We start from the raw sequence: 14,896 nt of genomic DNA on the forward strand, positions 1-14,896 counted from the left end.
TCACGAGTAAATTAATTTAGAATGTGACCATATCCATTTTCCATATACCATTTAAAATACTTGCATAATTCGGATTGGATAATCAAATACGAACCCGTTGGCTCAGGTCGGGTAGAACGTCAATTGGCTCATTGGCTGTAAAAAATATTAAAATTTTAATTTTAAAGGACTTCATCTCTTTAGTTTTTACATTAAGTACCGGTGAGTTAAAGTTGGGTTAAGTGGCGGGAAAATAGAAATGAGGTCCTAAAAGGTGGAAAAAAAAAGATATAGGTCCTTAAAGGTGAAAAATGTAAAAGGTTAGACCCCAACCTTTAGCTTAACTCATCAAAAAAGGGGGCAAAAAGGTTGGAAGTAACCACCAGAAAATCATACGAGACACATATTGGCAGCTGCTGCGCTTACTCTCACACAACAAGGGTTTTACTTTAAACTGCTAAGCTTCTCAAATAAGGTAACTTGGCAGATCATTCATACTCATTTTTGCAGAATTTTGGTGAGCTTCTTCTCTTTCATAACAAATATGTCGCTCTTTCCTGAATTTATTTCTAGTATTAGAAAAATGTCTCCTTTTTTGAATGATTTTGTTGTCCTTTTTAATCTGTCTTTTTGCATGTCCTATTTATGTTATCAAATTCCCAAAATTTTGTTTCATCTTTCCCCCATAAACAAACACGCGCAAACAGAGTTAGGTTGAGATTTTGCTGCCCAAAAAACTGAATTTTTTAAGGGTTTTTTTAAATTTTTCGTACTTCCATTGATTTGTTGAAGCAATGTGGGTAACTGAGTTTGATTTAGGGACATGGGTTTAGAAAAACAAAAGAGGGGAATTTTGTTGGTGTTTTCTCTGATTTTTTTTATTTTTTTTTGAAAGGGAGTGTTTTCTCTGAGTTTGTAGGAGAGAATTTTGAGTTTTTCTTATGTGTTACTGTAATCGGTGTTGTTTACCATAAATTCTGTTGGTTTAGCTATTTCAGCAACTTGTTTTTAAGAAAGTGATTTTTTTTTATTGTAATTAACTAATTGATACTAAAGCCGTCCCACCTTAATAGGTCACGTTGACGTCCCAAAATATTAGCCTACCCTTCGTACTAATTAAGATGTTTGTTATGAACAATTGTACAAATTATCAAGGATAATCATGGGTATTTCAAGCAAACGACCTCTTAACCCATAAAAGTGGGACAGACGGAGGAATTAATAAAGAAGTTATTAGCTTGTTAGTTGTTGGTAAAGTCTGGTTTGGAGCATGAAAAGGTTGGCAACTGTTGCTACCAGCCTACCAGTCAGCTAGTGTTTGTGTGTGGTCTTTTTTATTTGAGTGGAAACTGGAAAGGTGCATTTTTTAAGAAAGTAGAATTTTGGCTGGTTTCTGCTTTTGTTTTTTCAGAATAAAAGGAATTTTGTTTGACATTTTGGTCACAAAATGCTTTCTTCTCATGAAGTTGAGTTGAGCTGAATGTTTTCTTTAATGAAATCTGCTAGATCCACTACTTGCTACTTCACATCACTTTCAATAGTTTTACTAGTCTCTGGGAGATATCAGATGTACTGGCCACTGGGTCCGGTATGGATGCTATTCTATCCCTCCTAGTAATCATTTGCTGTTCTAATAGTCCCTTATAACTGCAGCCCTGTGCTGAGTTTTTCATCTTGTTTTCCCTTGACTTGTTGTGTTTCTAGAGATTTATAATGAGAATTATGTTTTCCCTTGTGCTGGTCTCTGCTCATTATTAGGTCCCCTGGATTCTGTTTACTGTGTTACCAAAAACATGTGAAGTTAATGTTGTGGTAGTCTGAAACATAGTTGTAAAAAGATTAGAAGAATTAGTTGTTACAGGAATAGTGTTTTGACTCATAGAGTCAAGTTAATTAGTTACTCCGTATATCTTTTTCTGGCAACTCAGAAGTTTGCTTGTGTACCGAAAGATGCAAGGCCGCCATTTAGTCAGTGTCTTAACTGTCTTTCATAAAGCCGTAGCCTGAAAACAACACCCATTTGGTGGAGGGAAAAGTTATTGTTGCTTGTGCCAACTGAGGCATTAGTATAGGGATAAAAGTTGACAAAATGTGCTCAAGATTCTGAATAAAACTTCCATCACTCCACTGTAGATGATGTCTTTACAAGTCTACAGTAGATTGGAGCTGAAATTATACGTCTAGTGATAATTCATAATGCTTGTAAATTGCTTGTTGATTTGCTTTGCCAAGCTGAACCTAGGCTAGTTTTTCCATTTTCTTCCGTTTGGTTTATAGGATTGAAAGCAATTAGGTTTGGTTGAGATTTTGTTTTCCCTAGTGTAATGCCATATTTTTCACCTTGCTCCTCATCTCCTACGCTCCTTGGCTCCATTTCCTTTTTTCATTTTCTCTGTACCTTTTCGAACAAAACGAATGATGTTTTAACCTGTTCTTTGAAATATAAGTTCCAAAATTCGTTTCAAAATGTTTAAACACAGCACTAGCTTGGGAATTTAACCATTGCACTCTCATCACAAGTGTTAGATTTTTTAAGCAATTTAAACGTGGGAGTACAAAGTTATCCATGTGATTTATGGAGTTCATTTGTTCTTGTATTATTATTTTGGTTGTTTAACACAAAGTATTAATTTGTACCAGTAATCTGGAACAGAATTTGGGTTTCTTGCTTGAGAATAACGTAACTATAAGTCTATACTTGTGGTAGCAGTACCTTTGATTTGCTAATTGCTATGGATTTTGGGGGGCAGCGAGGAGGTGCAAGACATAAGTGTGATCGTTTCAGGGAGCATTCTCCGGTAAGAAACCATATAATCTAAATCTCTCTTTTTCTTAAGTCTATCCTCCTTGAAATAGGAGTTTGATTAGTATATGAAAAATAATGCTGCTGCCACATCTCTTTAATTTTTTAATTTTTTTTAATTTCAGTGGAGTATGATGGCGTACCAGCATGAGGTTAAGGAGCAGACGGCTTTGATTATGAACAGAAATCTTGTGAACATGATAGCTGAGAGAGATGCTGCAATTGAGGAAATGAAGAGAGCTTTGCTTGAAAAGAAAAGGGCCTTTGAAGAGAGAGAAATAGCGATTTCACAGAGAAATTTTGCATATAGGGAGCGCGATGAAGCTATAATGGAAAGAAACAATGCCTATGCTCTTCAAAATTGTATATTAAGTTCAGGAGTTGAATGTGATAACAATTATGTCCCGCAAGAAATCAATGCTTTATCTGAAAGTAATAATAAGTCGCCTCAGCCAAAGAAGACCAAGGAAAGGAAGCCGAGGGAGAAACGAACTTGTGATGAGTTGAAGGTGAAGAAAGAGTGGGATGGTAAAAAAATGGGGTTGAACCGAGTTGATTATGATGACTCTGTAATGCCAAGTCCTGGATGCTCATGTACAGGGGTATTTCGACAGTGTTACAAGTGGGGGAACGGGGGTTGGCAGTCAGCTTGTTGCACGACCACGGTGTCAGTTTATCCTCTGCCACCTGTCCCTAACAAAAGGTATGCTCGTATAGGTGGTCGGAAAATGAGCGCAAGTGCCTTCTCTAAGTTGCTGAGTGAGCTGGCTATGGAGGGTTTTGATTTATCTGTACCTGTGGACTTAAAGAACCGCTGGTCCAAACATGGTACCAATCGTTACATTACAATCAAATAGAGATTAGAGAAAGGCTGATGAAGTAATTACATTACATAGGCGGTATTTCAGATAGAAGTGTGTACAAATCAGTGCAGTGATCCTTTATGCTTGATACTGGATACTATTATTAAGTATAAACTGACTTGTTGTTGGCCTTGTAATGTGGTAGTTTTGCAGGCAAATGAAAATTAGTGAGTGGATGGTGCAATCTCAGCAAGCAAGTTTTCAATGTTTCGAAACTGAACTTGTTTGTGCAAAGCAAGCTCTGATCGTATATGCCTAGATGCATGCGGCAGCGAACACTTCCCTTAATGTATGGGGGTACATGATGTGATTCTCATTCTTCCATGAATGGTAATGATTGAAAGCTAGAAAGAAACCAAATTTTAAGCATTTGGTGTTGGTTGTGTTTGGGTTTATCCCATAAACATATGTTACGAGCCTGGTCAATTACAGTTTGAACAGACCCTTTTTTTGTCACATATATTAACTCGGTTTCATAATGTTCTATTCACGTGTTCTTATTAGATTTCTCGCTACATGTATTTTCAAAATATTAAATTTTTTATTTACAATTTTCGTCATTACATGATTTTAAACAAGTTAGATGACCGGTGACTTGTTATACTTCCGGTCAACAAGTCAATTTTGATTTTATTTATTTATTTACTTTTTTGTATTTTACATGTTTTAATCTAATTTTTGTTTGTTTGTTAATTTTTTATGTTCATGGACATGGTTTTTGAGTAATCTTCTTAACAAAATTTTCGAGGCATTTTTGAAGATGTGCATATTAGACGGGAAAACTATGTATATATTAGAAGTGTACTATCTCAGTCCCTTTTTGTTTTTTACGTTTGATATTATGCATGCGATTTAACGTATAATTAATGAGGATAAACATTTTTTTCTTTTGAAAAAAATTGCAAATTACTCCATTCATTAATCATGTTTTCACTTTATCCAAGATTCATTTATAGTATTTTTTGGATAAAGTGAAAATAACTTTTGTTTTATATTAAAAAATTAATAAAAAAAATATCCCTAGGATTTTAATCCACTAACTAATTTAACAACCAATAAGATTACTTTATTTATTTATTGAACCATTCAAGCCAAAGTGCATAGATTTTTAAATAAAAAAAAGATTCACATTGTAAAGAACAAAATAAATAAAATACCATAAACAAAATATGTAAAGAAGAAAAAGAAAAGAGGGAATAGCGTGCTAAGGTACGAAACAATTCAGGACAACCAACCACTAGTGGAGAAATATGGGCCAAGAATTAAAGACAATAAGCCAAAAAAGGGTTGGCCTTTTCAACCTTGTTTCAAGTTGGAGGGGTCTTTGAGCCATGAATAATGCATGCTTTAGCCTTTACATATTGACCCCCTTAAAAGACTGCTCGCCAATCCTACTGCTTCCTCTTGAATTCCTCAATCATCAAATTTTCTCTAATTTGGTCAATTTATCATCATTTCCTCAGTCTCTTCCATTTCAACGTATATACCCGTACTTGCTTGTTATGAGTTATGAGTTATGAGTTATGACAAAAATCAAATCTGCACGAGCGTTAATTAAATACGTCCATATAAATACCTCATCTCTTTATATTAGATATAGATTAAAATCGGCAGAGAATATCGAAAACTTAAGCCGCGCGCATATATATATATATATATATATATATTATTACATCAAATTAATTAACTTGTACTTCATTTGTTATAGCTTAGGTTATTGGAGGAGTATGGAGAAAGATGGTGATAGATATGTTAATAATAAGCCTACTACAAAAGTAACACTTATCGAAACTCGAAGTGTGGAGGTTGAAGCTAAGGACTTCAAGTCTATGGTACAAAGCCTAACGGGGAAGAACTGTTCTGTTGCATGGATTGGAAATGATACTTACAACGCTTCTTCGAATTCTCTTCAAAACCAGATGAGGAAGCGACCACGTATGACTTCACCACCGCATCAGCCGCCACAACAACAACCACCACATTATGTGCAGGCCGGAAATAGTGGTGCTAGTGTTTGCCTTGGAGCCAATGCTGCTGTTGTTGTTGATAGTATGAATGCCGTTGATCTTGATGAGATGCTGCAAGGTCTACCTCTCATGGAAGAGTTGTACTTGGAAAGTTGGTCTGGGAATTATGTCAACAGCCAACTAAACAATTAGCCTCTTCATCTTGCTCGATCAATATCCGATCCCCATATGTATAATTTACTATAAAGTTTGTAATCTTCTTTATTTATTTTTCCTCTTAGACGTACGTAGCTATGTCGTCCGTCTTTATTTTGTTACTAGTCTTCTGAAATTTTATTTATTTATGCACTCATTCTTGTTACGGAGCACCCTAATGTACTAATCGGATTCTAAAAACTAATTCATTTGCTTCCTTGTTCTTTAATCCTGTGTTTAATAATGTTTCTTCTTGGAAAAGATATTAACCGTAGAGTTGCAAAATGCATGTTCAACCCTTCGCTTCCTCCGTCCTCTTGTAGATTTAACGTTTATTGTTCATCCTAATTTTTGTCATGTAAGTACGTGGATAGGTAGTACTACGTAAATTACATCCTATGCCTCCTTTAATATTGAGATCGATATAATTAGGGTTAAAAGAGGGATATTGAATAGAGTTGAGTATAGTTTGGTAAAGTCAAAGTGTGTAAAGTTGCCAAAAATAAAAAGGTTACAACTAGAATAGACCATAGGATGCATGTAAGAGCACTAATTATATGAGGAAGTATAAATCAATATCTAATATGTATTTCAAGATACACATCACCCCACTAAGCGACAAAATAGGCTAAAGACAAACGCTAAAGGACAAAGTCATTTTTTTTTAAAAATGGCATATGTTCTTTGAAAAAGGGCACTTGTTTTACTGTTTGTCTTATCCCTATTTTGTCGTTTAATAAGGTTGATATGTATCTTAAAATACATATCAGATATTTGCCTCTCCGCCCTCCTAGTGATACCCTATCTATTCAATCTCCTGGACAAACCGTTACAAATAAGACAAATCCTTATCCGGATATTTCATGAAATACCCCCGAGTTTTGCCTTAATTCACCAAATGCCCATCAAGTTTTCAATAATTCACCAAATACCCTTCACAAATGACTTAATACTCCAAATACCCCTCCATGACGTCATCATCCTCATAATCAACCAATTACAAGCTAATTACCCGTCTAATCCCTAACTAACCCCCCTAATTCCTAATTACCCACCCAATCCCCATTAACCCACCCATTTCTTTTTCTTTTCTCTCTCCCTTCCCTTCTTCCATTAACCCACCTTCCTTCTCCCCTGACATTTCTCTCCCCCTTCCCTTCTTCCATTAACCCCCCTTCCTTCTTCCATTAAATGGTTTCACTTCGTCATCGTCCACATCCTCATTTTCCGACAACAGTGGGATCTTCCTCCATCGTCGTTTCTCTTCCTCACCACCATCACGCACAACCACCGACATCGAGGAAGTAGGAAAGGGGGAACACCGACAACGTGCGTGGGTAAGTCTGGGTGAGCGTCGGCGGGGGGGGATTGGGTTAGCGCCGGCGGCGCGCGGCCGGTTAACCTGTATCTACATCAGGTGAGCGAGTCGGCGCCCTCTCTCCTCCTTCCTTCCTTCTCCCTCTGCTCGCCGCCCTCCTTCTCTTTCTGACACTCTCCCCTTCCCCTGAATATTGAAGTTTGGGTCCGATGATAGTGGTGGCGACTAAGGTTTTCCTTTGATTTGAAACTTCAATTTGGTTTCAGCAATGGCGATTAAGGCCTGATTTTAAGGGTTGTTGAAACTTCAATTTGATTTTAAGGACAAAATAATTTTTTTTTAAAATGGATTCCGTTTTTGAAAAATGGCATCTGTTCTTTGAAAAATGACATCCATTTTTCCAAAATGGCATTTGTTTTTGAAAAACGACATCTGTTCTTTGAAAAATGACATCCATTTTTTCAAAATGGCATTTGTTTTTGAAAAACGACATCTGTTCTTTGAAAAAGGGCACATTTTTTAATGTTTTTCTTGTCCCTATTTTGTCGTTTAATAAGGTTGATATGTATCTTGAAATACATATCAGATATTTGCCTCTCCGCCTTCCTAGTTATAACCTATCTATTCAATCTCCTGGACAAAACCGTTACAAATAAGACAAATCCTTATCATATTCGAATATTCTTATCCGTCAAATCAAGTATTCTTTTCATTCCATAACGATATTCCAATTTATAATTTTGTCACTATTCATAATTGGAGATAATCTTCTAAACTATTTCCAATATATAAGAAAAAAAACATATTCATGTGGAATCTTGTCTGATTCGTCTCCATTAGTAATTCAATATTATCAAAATTTTATAATTTTTACTTTTGTATAATTAGATACGGAGTATAAATTATATAAATTGTGCATAGACAAACATAAAATATGAAAATTGAAACATCATTTTGAAACGGATATAGTATTAGTTACTTCATCCGTCCCAAAATTATAGTCATGTTTTTCAAATCGGGGGTCCCATAATTATAGTCCTATTTCCTTATTTGAACACAAAAAATATCCCATGTCACCCTCATTTGGGACCACAAAACAAAAAGAAAATGTACTATATTCCTGTTTAACATGTACTATTATTTTCTCTTCTCCATGTACTTTATTCTTTTTTACATGTGCTATATTCTACTCCCTCCGTCCCAAAATATAATGCATGTTTTCCATTTTGGGTGTCCCAAAATGTGGTACAATATTTAATGTTTGTACCTAGAAAATAGTGTGGTCCAATCATTAATGTTTCTATCATGAAAATATGGTCCAATAATTTGTTATTTTTTGTCTTTTTGTTTAAAATTTAAAATAAATTGTGTACTTTTCTACTAAAGTACAACAACATTAATAGTTCATCATGTTATTTTTCAAGTTTCTTAATTTCCGTAAAAAATGTCAAACGGGCACTATATTATGGGACGGAGGGAGTACTTTTTCATCATCAATGTACTATATTTCAATTTCCCACACACTTAATTCTACTTTTCTTAAAATCCGTGTTTTTAATCAATCGGGACTATAATTTTGGGACGGAGCCAATAATTCCAAAAAAAAAAATCTAACTGGACTAAGCATAATAATGTTTTTTTTGGGTGAAGACTAAGCATAATAATGTAACAACAGTTGATTGTACACTCGTACTCGACAACTAAAAGGCGCATGACACATGATTAGCAGATTATCTACACTTAGCAACAAGATAACCATCGAATCAAAGTAGAGTTGCAACTTTTTTTCTTTATCCGCTCGGTATTGTTGATAATTAGTCTTAACATTATACTTCATCCGTTTAAAAAAATGCAACACTAGCGTGAAATTCCCTCCGAATTCGAATTAACGCTAAGGTGAACAGCTAGTAACACATAAAAAAAAAAATATTACCATCTTTTAAGTTTTAAATTTTAAATTTTAAATTTTAAGTTTTAAATATTAAAATATCCTTTAAATAATGCAATGGAATAAAAATTGTCATCTACTCGTCTTAGACAGAAGTGTTCAATAAACAAAACAAAGGAGATAAAGATAGGCCCAAGCCTTCCCTGATGGGGTTGGGTCGTTGGGGACGGTTGAGACTTACGGGTTGTGTTGGGGAAAGCCCATAGAATTTCCATCCGAAAGACATCTCTAATTGGCTATATATATACTACTCCCTCCGTCCCGGAATACTCGACCCGGTTTGACCGGCACAGAGTTTAAGAAACTTGAATTGACTTATTTAATTTAATAGGTAGTAGTTGATAGTGGGGTATTATTTTAATGTAGTTAGTGGGAGGTGGTTTAAGAGGTGGGGTTAGGGGAGAGTAGGGGTTGAATTTTTAATTATTTTTTGTATGGAGTAGGGGGTGGGTGGGTTAATAGGGGTGGAGTGAGAAATAATATAATATTGTTAGAATATTTCCATTTTTAGAAACAGGTCAAGTATTAAGGGACGGCCCGATAAGGAAAACAGGTCAAGTATTCCAGGGCGGAGGGAGTACTTGTCTACTAGTCCCATATGCACGACATTTTTAAAGTTTTGGTTTTATATATGCAAGTAACGTTACATTATATAAATGTCTTTTTAGCAATAGGGTACTATCGACTATTAGGTGGACACCAAAGTTCTAATGAGTTGACTTTTGCAATAATAGTTTTATATGCACGCGATGCGTGCGAGATTATACACAAACTAAAAGAATAGATGGATATATTGTCACAAATCAGACCAAATTACATAACTTATGGCGATTTCTTTAAAATAAGAAATGAACACAATTCAAACAGTTCAAAATTTGCATCATATAAGTTGAGTAGTTTGCATTTTATAGCATGCTTCATGTCCCAACAGGTGGTGCCCTGGATGAGCCAAGAAAAGTCATAGTGTGTTGCATTGCACATTTACGTCAGAATTGAGTTAACTATTAAATTTTTCTAAGGCAAATTTGTACATATATAAGATGAGAACTGCCTGCTTGCATGTGCATTGATGAAGTAAGGAACAACAGGTAACCGACCAAACGAAACAACATTATGTATTGACTTTTTTTTTCTTCTCCATATATTTTGCGTCAAAGAATTGGGTTGGGGGTACAAACTACAAAACTGACCGTGCTACCAAATTTTATTTGCCCTCCTAATAAACTGACATGTAGATGAAACTCTTAGAGCCACATCATATGTGATCCATTTGTGTACACCTCGAAAGCCTTCAATCCATCAACTGTCACATAAAAATTCAAAATAACAATTAGGATAAATTCATGAATTTAAGCAATACATAAACACAACAATTAACACCAGAAATGCAAATGCACCAGCATTTCCCGTATCTAGCAACCAACCCATCTCAAGTTCGGATTAGTAAGGGTCTATATATTAGGCTTTGAATTACCTAATATTTTAAATATCCACTTAAGTAGGCATTACAATATATAGTCTTGCATTAACCTTTTAGATAACAGAGAGATAGTTATTCCTTGGGGAAACAAAGACTTGACAGCAATATCAGGTCTGAACATAAGCAGTAGTAGTAGCAGCAGAAACAACAACAACAACAACAACAACAACAACAACAACAACAACAACAACAACAACAACAGAGCAACAATGTCAAAGAGATGGTCTATAATAGAGCCTCAACTACCTCAAATACACCCGTCTCATTCATGGCAATGTTTTGTAAATTTTGAAACAAATTCTCGGTACATCAACGAGTCTCACTTCACGTGGCTGTCAATTACTCTAAAAAGCTTCAATTTCTATCTCCTCTCTTTATCTCCTTCCCCTGCCTTTCTTGTGAAGTTCATGCTGCTATAATGAAAATGTAGACCAAACTCTAAAAAGCAATCACTAGTAGAAAAAAACTCAAGTGCTTTGAATCAAGTGCTTGAGTTTTGTTATTAACCCAAGCACTTAATTGCATATTTTACAAGTGCTTAGGTTTTACTATTTACCCCAAGCACTTAATTGCACATTTTACAAGTGCTTGGGTTTTTTATATTTACCCCAAGCACTTTGGACCTTCTTCTTAGGTTAATTTTCTATTCGGTGAAACTTCCCTTTGAAAACTTTTCATGAAACTTTTTTTTTTTAAAAGAATTTTCGTAAAACAAAACCCTGCACTTCTCTCCTCTACACCTCCCCACTTCTTCCCTACCACTACCCACGCCAAACTCTCACCACCGTCGTTGTTGCCATCGTCTCTCCTCCCGTGTCCCATCTTATCTCCTCTGATGTGTGCCATCTTATCTTCTCTCCTCTCCTATCTTCTCTCCTCTCCAGCAGCCAAGTCGCCGATTTGTGTACCGCTTAATACCTCCATCGCCTCCTCTCCTGGGGCAAAGAATCGCGCTCACCGCCACTATCGTCGACTTGCCTCCTACTGGAAACCGCTAAGAGGTTAGCTCATACACCGTTCTGCTGGAAAATCAAATTTCTTTTTGGCTCAAAGGTTAGGTTTTCTAATGTAATCGAATTGAATCGTTTCTTTTTCGTATGTTAATGTGTTTATAGAATTATTTTATAAGAATTGATGATTAGATGTTGGTAGATTTTACTGTAATTGATGCAATATGAATTAATTTCGAGGTTAATTAGGGTTCAAGGACGATTCTAGGACAAAAAATTCAGAAAGATGAATTTGGTGTTCTAAAATACTATAATCTGATTTGAAGAGCTTATTGAATGAAAGAGAGTGTAATCTGCTTTGTGAAATGCGAATTCAGAGAGGCTATGGTTTGGGTGTTATATCCTTCCTGCTGGTAATGGTAGTTTTAATGGTAGGAGCAGGACTAATTAATTTGGTTCTGGTGATGGCAATCAAGTAGATGTGCATACATCATCCTGGCTGTTTACATAATTACATGCTTTTCTGGAAACAACGATGATGATGATTTATTGATTATGCACACATTGTTCGGGCCTTAGTTGAAGTGTTCTCTGGTTGTTTCACATGAAAAATTGGCAATAGTTGCTAAGATGAAACATTGGGGCTAATAACCGAGCCACTTTTGACTTTTTTGTTTTGTTTTATTTTTACTGCTAATTTCCTCCCTCATTCTTTGTATTCAGAGCTTGCAAGTCCCATTCTCGGATACCAAGTGTTGTGAGTCGTGACTATATACGCCGGTCATTTAGCTCCTGGTCTCTTATTCAATCATGTATTGCAACTTACAAGCAGAGAACAAATTCATTTATGATGGATGGCTAGGTAATGATCTAAGCCTTTCTGATCCTTCCCTCAATTAGTATCATGAGATTAAGGAAGAAAATGTTCCTAAATATACACCGCTCTTTCTTTGTTTTTGTACTCCTGCTATACAGCTAAACATAAATTAATTCTCAGGATGTACCTTTCCGAGATGTCGTGGCTTATGTGAAGAAGATATATTCAAGGGCGTACCTGGATTTAGCACCCTTCCTGCTTTTAGAAAACATAATCGAACTTGCGCTTTATGTGCTCAAGAGTTAAGATGTCCTAGCCACCATCTCATGAAGCTCATTGCCTTCCATTGAAGGTAACGTACAGAAAATATAACCGAACTTGCGCTTTATGTTAGATGTTTTGTTTCATCTTACACACTTGCACCTATCTAGAATTATTCTTACATGTTCTCTCTGACCTACAACTGCTGAAGCAGAATTGTCTCTGCTGAAGAATAAAGATTAGGCACTTCCAACTTCTTATAATCAGAAGAAACAGTCTATTCACGTATGATACACATAATATGTAAATATCCTTGAAAGCGTTCAAACTGCTAAACACTAACTAATAAATTATACTAAGTATATATTACGTCTCCATAAAACTATGATGTGGAAGTCTTTTATGGTTTAAAGGAGCTGTATAGGAATAATTCCCTTATCCATATTTAAAAACTTCAAATTAAACTTGCTAAACAAATTTATTTAAAGTATGATTATTATTTTAAGTAGAGATAATGTAACCTTGCATCTGATAAGTCTTTTCTGAATATGTTTCTGTCATTTGGGTTAACTCTAGCTTCACAAATGTGTTATGGGATTTTTATGTAACACAATAACTATTACTCTTATTGTGCATGTCAATGAATGTTACTAAGTGTTTCTATGGTCTCATTGACATGGTTTTAAAAATGTTGTCATTCTGGTGTAGGTTTCTGCTTCTTTTTGTCTCGATCATGATGTCTCTGGTGGTGTGGCCATTAGTAGGAAAGATTTGAATATTTTCAGTTTGATGGGTCTCATAATATGACGTATTATTGAAGTGTTTATTTGACAATCTTTCTTGTTTGGATCTCAGGGTGTAGGGTTGCTTCTGCTGCTGCTCTGTATGTTGTTTCTGCTTTCCTTCGGCTGTTGCTCTATATGTTGTTGTTTCCACATGATTTCAGTACGTCAATTGGTTCATATGAAGCAGTTTCAAGGACAAGTCTTCTTATCGGTCTGCTTGTTTCAGCTGGATTATCACACTTAATTGCCAACATGGTGTTGTTCTTCGGAACTCCAATTAACATTTGGTTTTTTTCTTTGCATTGTTGCTCTTTTTTTAGTGGTTATTCTTTTGATTCTTTGTTCTTTGAGTTGTAGGAAGATCTGTGTTGGTTCTGCAGTTGCTGTAAGTTTATCTGAATTTATGAGAAAGGCAAGAATTTCTTCGTTGGTGATAGGTTTTTTGCGTTTTCGGTTTTTGTTGAGGTTCAGTGTTTGTCCAATGTGCTTGATTGCTTGTAATATGTGATTTTTTTTTTCCTGTAAATTTGTCCTTCTTAATGCATATGCTTATGACTTGCTGGTTATATTTGCGTGTTTTCGAGCTTGTTATGAGGTTCCAACTAGAAAGAAAAAGGCGTGCGTTTGCTTCATAGGTTAATCATTATGAAATTTGTTGCTTGTGGTTAGCCTATAATGCTTCTGAGTTTGCTATACGTGTTTCAGTCAGTTTGGGAAGGGGTGGGAAGGGGTGTCGGAGTTGCTGCCTTCTGCTTCTTGTTTTTGGTTTTCTTGTCAACGTTACCAGTTTTGAGTTGCTGAAGTTTTGTGCCTGTTTTGGTAGTGTGTTTGGTAGTTGTGCTCTTGGTAATTAAGAAAATAATTGGGCTTCTCTAAGAAAGATTAAACCTGAAATGGCTAGATTGTGGGGATTGTAAGTTTCTGTATGACCGTAGCTCATCAAGATTTTGTATCGCCGTTTTTATATATTTATATGTTCTACTTTTTCAAATGGTAAAATTGCTACTGAAGAACCTCATGTTATGCAGTAATTACTCATGAGGATCACTCTTTGAGTCTTAGCTTAGAAAAGATTGCTTAACAAGATTATTAGGTAAGTAGCATTGACTTGGAAATTGTAGTTCAAACTTGCTGTTGTTGTTGGTAAATAATTTTGATGTTTAGCTTTTTGCATAAATGTGAGCCTGCTAGGACAGATGACATATCTTTAGCTCAATGAGATTACCAATGTAAGTCTGCAAAGTTTTGTGCAAAAATCGCAACATGGATTATACTGGGGACTGTGGCATTTTGGATAGTAAGATTATTTACTAAATCTTTTTGATCCCTTGCTGGTGTGGTTACTTTTAACATACCTCGTATATTTGTTTTGGATTATTGATCTGCTTGTTTCAGCAGCTAAAGGTCTGGATTATCACACTTAATTACCACGGGTGATGGTATGTTATTAGGTTGCATATATTTCAACATCTGATGATGGGCGAGGTCAGCGTTAAAGCAACTTTGATGATTAGAATTTGCAGTCTGTGC

At 35.5% G+C, this 14,896-nt stretch overlaps 1 protein-coding gene and 1 long non-coding RNA gene across 10 annotated transcripts; both read left to right on the forward strand.

Moving 5' to 3' along the window:
• Positions 1-329: 329 nt before the first annotated feature.
• Positions 330-4,135, forward strand: LOC110792436 (protein BASIC PENTACYSTEINE4). Of its 8 annotated transcripts, XM_056827335.1 has the most exons (4): positions 344-496; positions 2,690-2,777; positions 2,908-3,485; positions 3,791-4,135. In XM_056827335.1, the coding sequence occupies exons 2-4, from the start codon at positions 2,712-2,714 to the stop codon at positions 3,804-3,806; spliced, it is 660 nt and encodes a 219-aa protein (XP_056683313.1). In that variant the 5' UTR covers positions 344-496; positions 2,690-2,711; the 3' UTR covers positions 3,807-4,135. The 8 variants fall into 8 exon arrangements, with proteins under 8 accessions (XP_021852930.1, XP_056683313.1, XP_021852927.1 ...); XM_021997238.2 differs by having other exon boundaries at positions 330-454; positions 2,908-4,135; XM_021997235.2 differs by having other exon boundaries at positions 2,908-4,135.
• A 7,107-nt stretch (positions 4,136-11,242) lies between these two features.
• On the forward strand, positions 11,243-13,800 carry LOC110792435 (uncharacterized). 2 transcript variants are annotated; one of them, XR_002534408.2, is made up of 4 exons: positions 11,243-11,606; positions 12,227-12,365; positions 12,501-12,672; positions 13,437-13,800. It is a non-coding gene; the product is annotated as an uncharacterized lncRNA (long non-coding RNA). The 2 variants fall into 2 exon arrangements; XR_008919390.1 differs by having other exon boundaries at positions 11,243-11,554.
• The last annotated feature ends 1,096 nt before the right edge of the window (positions 13,801-14,896 follow it).

The sequence above is a fragment of the Spinacia oleracea genome, chromosome 4 (genome assembly GCF_020520425.1).
Source record: "Spinacia oleracea cultivar Varoflay chromosome 4, BTI_SOV_V1, whole genome shotgun sequence".
NCBI classification, from domain to species: domain Eukaryota; kingdom Viridiplantae; phylum Streptophyta; class Magnoliopsida; order Caryophyllales; family Amaranthaceae; genus Spinacia; species Spinacia oleracea.

Excerpts from the sequence above, each read along its gene's own strand:
- LOC110792436 (XM_021997238.2), top strand. The coding sequence starts at position 2,712 with ATGGATTTTGGGGGGCAGCGAGGAGGTGCAAGACATAAGTGTGATCGT. Across the intron at positions 2,778-2,907 it reads GTTTCAGGGAGCATTCTCCG|TGGAGTATGATGGCGTACCA; the intron begins GTAAGAAACCAT and ends TTTTAATTTCAG.